At 38.9% G+C, this 8,212-nt stretch overlaps 1 protein-coding gene and 1 non-coding gene across 2 annotated transcripts in view; both read right to left on the bottom strand.

Annotated features, from left to right (window-relative positions):
- Positions 1-3,321: 3,321 nt before the first annotated feature.
- Positions 3,322-3,394, bottom strand: trnar-ccu (transfer RNA arginine (anticodon CCU)). Its single transcript has one exon. It is a non-coding gene; the product is annotated as a tRNA-Arg (tRNA).
- A 904-nt stretch (positions 3,395-4,298) lies between these two features.
- Positions 4,299-8,212, bottom strand: part of pick1 (protein interacting with prkca 1) — a 7,625-nt gene continuing 3,711 nt past the window's right edge. The window contains exon 6 of the mRNA XM_010785331.1: positions 4,299-6,294. Within this exon, the coding sequence (XP_010783633.1) occupies positions 6,035-6,294 (260 nt within the window). The 3' untranslated portion in view covers positions 4,299-6,034. The remainder of the gene's footprint in view (positions 6,295-8,212) is intronic.

Here is an 8,212-nt window from a genome sequence, read left to right as displayed (position 1 = left end):
ATACTTAAAACACAGGAGGATCGGTGTGTCGCGGGCTTTCCCCCAGAGGTCATCTTATTTGGCGGAGAGGACCACACATGGCCGTGTCGCACCAATCAGTGCCCGACACAGCAGAAGAAACCCGGGAACAAAAAGGTCTCTTTTCAGGTTGGACGAACCAGAATACCTTTTTGTGGTGTCTCGGTGATGAACCTGCTCTAATACAACAGTTTTCTTATCTCCCCTATTTTCACATCTTGCCAGCCAGCCACACAGAACATCCCCTTTTATATGTGCCCCTTTGTACCCTGGTGGTCCATCTCCCCCCTCAGGTTACCACACACAAGTTAAAAGTATGTTTTAAGTATAGCTTGGTTATATGTTGGCTAAATATACGTAATACATGTAAATTACTTTCATTATCATAATAACAGAGGAACACACTTACTTATGGCTCTTAAGTAGTATTTTAGAGATGCTTTTCAAATAGCTCACTTCACACAGCCCAAGGCTATAGAGAACACATCTCATTTGTCCTGCAGCCGTTTCCACCCATTTGCAGCTATTGTTCACATCCTTACTTCAATAAAAGCGTTTCACATTCATTAGTTTCCGAGCTTCCTTTACACAATGCTCGATTATTATTTGAATACAAAGTAATCAACCACACACCATCTATTTAAAACAAGTTAGATTTCCCTGATAATTTGACATGCTGAAAATCTTTAGAGAGACATGTCCCCTCCAGCAGCTCGTCTCGTCCTGCTCATAAAGCTGCTTCCATTTCATTATAGAGTAATAAAACATGTTTAAGCTAATTTCTCCACAATGTTTGTAGCCATTTAGTACCCACACATGAAAGAATAAAAACAGAGGTATAGTTGAACAGTAATCACGCAGCACATATATTTACTGCAATGAAAACACACACATTTGCCCTAAGCATGTGTAACGCACCCTCTTCTTTTATGAGGGAAACATTCCAGAGTTTTGGAGCTATCCCCAAATTAGGATGTCCCCTGCTCCCATCCTTCTCTAAACACAAAGACTTCAACTCAATATATTGGGGAGGGAAAATATACTTTGTCCCTTCAAATTTAACACACATGAATATATATAAGGTGACTTTAAAATGAATATACTAGATTAAACTTTCCTGCCATAACACGGTACTTTAATACTTCAAATAATTCAAATAATCCTTCAATGTACGTGTTTATACTTCTTACAAGTTAACTAAATCAAGAGCTGTGTGATAAAACACATTTCTGTTGGGCTCAGGCTCATTTACACATTCCCTTCTATCATAATACAATTCTTGAATTATTGTTTCTCCCAGCCGAATCAAATTAAAATGCTCCGAGCACTTCACATGCACATTGTGCGTCTCACTCTATCTGGTCTCTCGCAGTGTGTGGCCTCATTCTATTTCAGCAGATCATATTCACTCTCCTCTGGGACACAGGAAAAGAAAAAATACTTTTGTGAGACGGACAAACGTAGAAAGTCTGAGCTGAAGCGTGGGTTCTGCCTGAAGTGATGCCTGGTTTGTTCAGAGGTAGTGGCACCAGAAGTGTTGGCTCCTGAGGGGCTGCTGGGGAGGAGGTAAAGTTGCCCCGTGGAAATATATTTTATGTTTGGGGGAGTGGGATTCTGCAGATTAACCCCGCTATCCATTTAAGGCTGCCATCTTCTTTTGGACGGCGCTAGGACCAGCTGTTACTTTATCGCAACCTACTTCTCTGGATTACCTGGGTGCATTTGTGTCTTCCTCTGCTAGTGATATTCTGTGTTTGGTCACATTATTTATTTTATTGGCAAAACACCTCCTCAATCCCACAGTCTCCCAGCCAGAGGTGGGAAGTAGTGGAGTACAAATACTTTGTTACTGTACTTAAGTAAATTGTTCTGGTATCAGTACTTTACTCCACTACTTCTTCATCTGACGACTTTTTACTTTTACTTAAAAGTTTTTTTTAAATTTTAAAACCTGTACTTTCTACTTCTTACATTTTCCAAACAGGCTGGTTCCTTTAGTTTGAATGTGTGTTTGGTGGCGTGATCATTATTATTTAGAGTCATTGCGTGCCTATTGATTTGAACACGATCCGTGTATCCATCATTTCCTGGTCTTCTCTAAAGAAGAGGGACCAATGAAAACGTTGTCATGTTGCCGTTGTTCAGCATGGAAACATTCATTAGCTAACAATGACATTATTGTTCTATTAATTTAAAGGTAGGTCAGGTACTCTTTAAAACAGCTGCTAGTTATGGGTACTTTTTACTTAAGTACATTTCAAAGCCCATACTTCTTTACTTTTACTTGAGTAAAGAAGTGTAGTCAGTACTTGTATTTTTAAACACGAGTATGGAGTATCTGTACTTCTACTTGAGTAAAGGATGTGTGTACTTTTGCCATCTCTGCTGAGGAGACAACAACACGTCTACACAACAGTCATGTAAGCTGAAAAATAACAATACAGTTGAAGATGAGGCCATGTTGAGTATATCTGACAATTGACTAATATTGATATTTATTTTTTGCGTTGAGCTGGGCTATATTACTTGTATGATAGTATATTGGTGCATCAACACTGTGCATTGCTTTTCCTACGAAGGGGTCACAAGGCTACATGTCACATTCACTTAAAATATCCTCCCCATGCATGTCTGAATGTCTTCTTCTTTGTGTTCAATTAATAAGATTAATGAATTAAACGAAAATTAAAGTTAAAGCTTAAACATTTCAGTGGCAGAAGCCTTGTAAATCTGGCGATTACCCTGTAAACTATGTGTAAGAATAGGTAAGAAAAACAAATTCAACTCAAGAGGTCACACCATAAATCACAACAGTTGACAGAAAGCGCGAGAACAATGTATACAAACGTCCATGCTTGTTTACAGGTAACCACTATCTGTTGAAGTTAAGCCATTAAATCCTTCAACAACTACCCGAGATTACACATAAACACGGACTACTTACTGTCAGCAGAGGTGAAGGTCGAAGCCACGGTAAACAAAAGAAACACATACAGCCGATTTAATGACCGCATGGCTGGGTAAACACCGTCAGAAAGTTGAATTGACTGCAGACTGGAGACGCTGATCTTCCTGAAGTTGTTCAGGCAAAAAGGAAATCAGTTTTATGGCGGAGGGAGGGAAAGTCCAAGAGCCAAACCTTTCCTGATTGGCTGCATGCCGGAGAAAACGGGAACTACATTACATTTGTGCCCTTTGAGAGGCAGGAGTTGATTGAGACATTGAGTTTGCAAGAGGGCAATTTATAGTCAGCTTAATTTAGTGTTTATGTGATTAGGGCTCATTTGGAAATCAAAAACGGTTCACCCCAGATGGGACTCGAACCCACAATCCCTGGCTTAGGAGGCCAGTGCCTTATCCATTAGGCCACTGGGGCTATGCGGCATATCGTTTACGTCACAAAGCTATTTATAGATTAATATAAAGCGAAATAGGCCTTTTTTTACTGATGGTATAAGAAGATTGTTCAGTTATTTGGAGCTTTATTTTGTAGGTTTAAGGCCATTTATATCATCAACTTATATAATATATGATGTTGAGTTCAGGGATCTGTGCAGGTTGACAGTGTTTTATGATGTGATGCTGCCCTCTATGGAGGATGGAACAAGACATAAGTATAAATTAATAAATAAATGCATAAATAGATGTATGATTAAATACACAAATAAATAAATAAATACGGAAATACATATTCTTACTTGTTCACTACTATTTGGGACATTTGGGAGATTTAAAACCAAAATCATCTGTAAATACTTTATACTTAATTTCATGTTGCTATTTTTTATTCTTGTTGTTATTTATGAAAAACTGGTATTTGTTCCCCTCTGAGGTGTTTTGTGGGAAATCATTACGTTTTCTTCATATTTACTGCCAGTTTTTACGGTACTTTTGTATTATATCTAGCTGTTGTTGTTGTTGTTCAGTTAGAAACAATAGAACAAGATCATCAGCATAAATCTGAAACTTCACCTAACTATGGAGGGAGAGCCCAGCTGCAGCACATTGATCCAACTGAACAGCAAGTTCATTTATAAATACATTAAATAAAGTATAAATTGCAACCCTGACAAACACTTTTTAAAAATGTCTTCTTTAAAATAATGAGACTTTTGTGGTATATAAATAGCGAATACATAAATATAACTATCACTCTTTCTCAGGGTTTGAGCTAATTAACCAAATGTGTGATGTATGCTGTTTTACTGCTGAGATCTGATGTTATGCTCTTGAGTTTTATCTGGTATCTGTAAGTTTAAAAAAAAAAAACACAAAACAAATTATGTTGCTTTTCCATTTACTGGTTTAGGAGAGGAAAAACAGTTGATACGTACACGGACTGTTTTTACACCGTTTCCCTTTGTACACACTTATTTACAGGACATGTAGTGTTTGCAGTATTTATTGTTTCCACACAGTGGTAAAGCTCTGTGTGTGCATTCCTCCCTTCTCCTCCTAAACAGAAACGTGCTGTTATGAAGAAGTGAGCAATGCCAGTGTGTTACAGGATACAAATGAACGTATTTGAATTTAAATCAAATGATCTTATGACTAAAACAAGAGGGGATAAAGGAATGTAACAAAGTCTTCATGTAGGAATAAAATGAAGTCTGCTTCAGTCATCTTCTTCATCAACACCTCCACATTTCATCATATTTATCCAGTCATTTTGTCTGTTAAGCTGAGGAGAAAGTGCCACTTGACAATAACCACTAAACATCATTTTAGGTAGTTAGTAGATAGTTCCCTTTTCAAAAAATAAAATGAAAAAGCAAATATAAAAAGGAATAACTTATACAATCCACAACAATATGAACATTGAAACACAGGCCATTACACTTCATTAAGAGCTAAGAAGGCACACCAGATATGCATATAAATCTTAAAGAAAATTAAATCCTTAAAAGCATTCAGATTCAAAATTAAATTAAAGTGAAAAAGAATCACAAACGCTGTTGATTTGAGAGTATCCCAGAAAGAAAACACCACCAACAAACACAAACAAATAGCATTACAGCAGAGCTTTTCAGTAGTATTCACCTTCATCCATTTCAACTGCCGTAATTCAATACAAAGAACTACGGATGACCTACAGGTGCAAAAACATTACAACGCCCCGGAACATTTCCATTCGAAGAAACAAACGATGCAAATAAAAAAACACAAAGGTGCCAAAACACATGGAAATGAAGAAATATCTTGATCAACTTGACGAAACATACGCAGCGTTCCCTAAAAGCGCTGCATAAATGCAACGCTGCAAATACAAAAACATAGCAAGAAGCTCAAAACGCAACGGGAACAGGGACATTAAAAAGTGTCGCACACGGCTGGGCCGGACACGGCTGGGACCGGAGCTCTTGTTGACATTTGGGGATTTTAAAATGTGCCAACTATCACTGTCACTGGAAACGTGCCTTAATGTTTCCTGTAGATATTGAATTGCTCTTTTTATTATTATTGTTCTGATGTGTTTATTGTATTTTTGTAACTCTGGCACAACAATTTCCTTCGGGATGAATAAAGTCCTATCTTATTTCATCTTAAAAGTGTTATCGGCTTATTTGAACAATGTGGTCACATATTATTGCAGATCTGCTGTAAACTAGTTTGCTAACGTAGCTAACCTAGACATTTCAAATATATTGACAAACCACTTTTGTCCTGATGAGACAGTCTTTCATAATCCCATAATCCCAAACGTGCATCACTTTTTAGTGTCCCCCTTTTCTGTTGTTTCGAGCTTCTTGCAGTGCTACGTTTATGCGGCTCTTTTAGTAATCGCTGCGCATGTTTCCTCAAGTTGGTGAAGATGTTTCTTGTGTGTTTTGGCACATTTGTGGTTTTATATTTACGTAATTTCTGGAGCGGCAGCGTGTTTCTCCTGATGGAAATGTTTTGGGCCGTTGTAGCACGTTTGCACTGGTCGACCACCGTAAAGGTCGCTGCTTGGTGAGTGCGTTGATATAAAGTGAAGAGCTGCTATGTTATAGGAATGGACTTCATCTCCATTCACTCATTCGTCATCGATCAGTTTCTCAGCGCCGTTCTCTGCCTGTCTTCTTTCCTCTTCTCTTTTTCCCTCCTCCTCCTCTTCCTCCTCTTCCTCCTCGTACTCTCCGGTGTACGACGAATGGCTGCCGTAGTTGATGGTGGTGCGGGAGAGGTCCACTTCGATGGGGAAGACGTCCGCCTCCTTCAGGACGGCGTAGCACTCGTCGTAGTAATGAGACATTCCTGAGACGAAGCGCTGCAGCTGGAACACGATGTCCTGAACTGTGGAGGAGGAAGAGGAGGGAGAGGAGGAAGAGGAGGGAGAGGACGGAGAGGAGGAAGAGGAGGGAGACATCTTTGTTAAAGGTCTCCTATTATACTGTTTTTCATCAATATATTACAGGTCTCAGATATATACAGAACATGTCTCTGATTGGCTGAAACACCAAACAGATCATTGCAGCATTACCCATAATCCCCTCTGTTTCAGCCCTGTTTCAAAAGTGCTGATTTCAAACAGTAGAGTAATCGTATACTAACACATGAAGACAATATTTGTGAAGAATTTGTATTTATTCCAATTGTCATTATAGTTGTCTATTGAATAAAATTTCGTAAAAATTTCACTCTAAAGACAGAAATTATAAATCAGATTGTAAAACTTGTCTATTCATACTTGGTTAATCGTGTAGATACTAAAATCGCAAAAACTTCGATAAAAATATTTATAAGTTAGGTCATAAAATTTGTTATTTTGTATAAATTATAGTTATTTATCATGTTGTTATTAAACCGATGTTAGGCTACGAGTTAGTAGGTCACGCCGACGTCTCACGCTTTATACAGGTCCGAGAGTGAACGAACGGTTTTAAACGTCCGTCTATGAAGTCAATGTGTATGTTGTCTTGTCTTTGTGTTGTGTTCGACTAATCCGGAACTTCCTTCGTCCGTGTTCACTAAATTTGTTGTTTTTTTATTTTATATATTATTTTAGTTCTATTCTTCTTACTAATTTTCTAGTACACAGTAGTTCCTGTGTATCTATCTATCTAGAACGGCATCTGTACTCTGCATATACATTATCTGTATAGATTTTTTTTTTTTACTGTGTTTTTGTAAGGCAAGCGAATGGGAGTTTTGAACGCCACTGGGGGGTGACCCGCCGCGGGAGCGCCCCCAGCCCGGGGGGTGAAACTCTTTTGGTGACTGGAATGGTCAAATGAAAATGTTCGGATAAAACAAAAGTACAGGTTTTACACAAGATAACAGCTATCGTACTGTTAATGGGGTGTTTAATGCAACCACATGCCTAAACTCACAAAGTTCCGAACAGTCTACGGTAAAAACACATATATAATAACGACATGTTACAACACGAACGACCGTCCGGTACCCCCTCGGCGACATGGCCCCAGTCGCGTGTGCCTTGTCGATGCTCATTGGCAGACCACGACCGCCACGGCTGTCCTTCGGGCGCGGGCGAAGCGGTTCTACTCCTGTCCTGCAAGACCTCTTCTAGCTCGACGACCTACGTCTTTGTACCAGACAACACCAAAAGTAATTTATAGAAAATTATTTTCACATAACAAGTACAACAGTCCACGCTCAATAATGTAAAAAATTTTTCCAGTCCGATAATACGTTTTAGGTGAAGAAGTACAGTAGAAGTTGTAGTTTACACACCAGGGGAGAAGAAGTACAGAGAAGTTGTAGTTCTACACATGGGGAGAAGAGGTACAAGAAGATGTAGGTGTACACATAGCAGAGAAGAGTCGTAGTGTACAAGTACAGAGAAGATGTAGTTGTACACAGAAGAGTAACAGAAAGTACAGTTCTGTAGCGAGAAGAAAGTACGAGAAGATGTGAGTTGTACATCAGGAGAGAGTACATGAGAACGATGTATTGTACTCAGGGGACACATTTCTTGACTTTCAAGGCCTTGTTTCTAAGAGAGAGAAAACAGGACTAGGTAAAGATATTGTTTGGACGACTTTTAACTCGACTAGTCTAAAAACCGGTGAACTACTACAGTATACTACTACACAACAGAACACATTTTGGTAATCGGTTAGTCGTTGGGTTCCGTTGGGGGGGGGGTGGTGGAATAGTGGACTTAGAGGAGGATCTCGTGGTAACACAAAAACATTTGTTTAGAGAGAGTCTCCCGCACCCCTCCCGAGGAATAAAAGTAGAATTTCAT

Source organism: Notothenia coriiceps, unplaced genomic scaffold (genome assembly GCF_000735185.1).
Source record: "Notothenia coriiceps isolate Sejong01 unplaced genomic scaffold, NC01 NC01_scaffold00027540, whole genome shotgun sequence".
NCBI lineage: Eukaryota > Metazoa > Chordata > Actinopteri > Perciformes > Nototheniidae > Notothenia > Notothenia coriiceps.
Note: the sequence above shows the minus strand (reverse complement) of the source record. Positions and strands in the feature narration are given on the sequence as shown.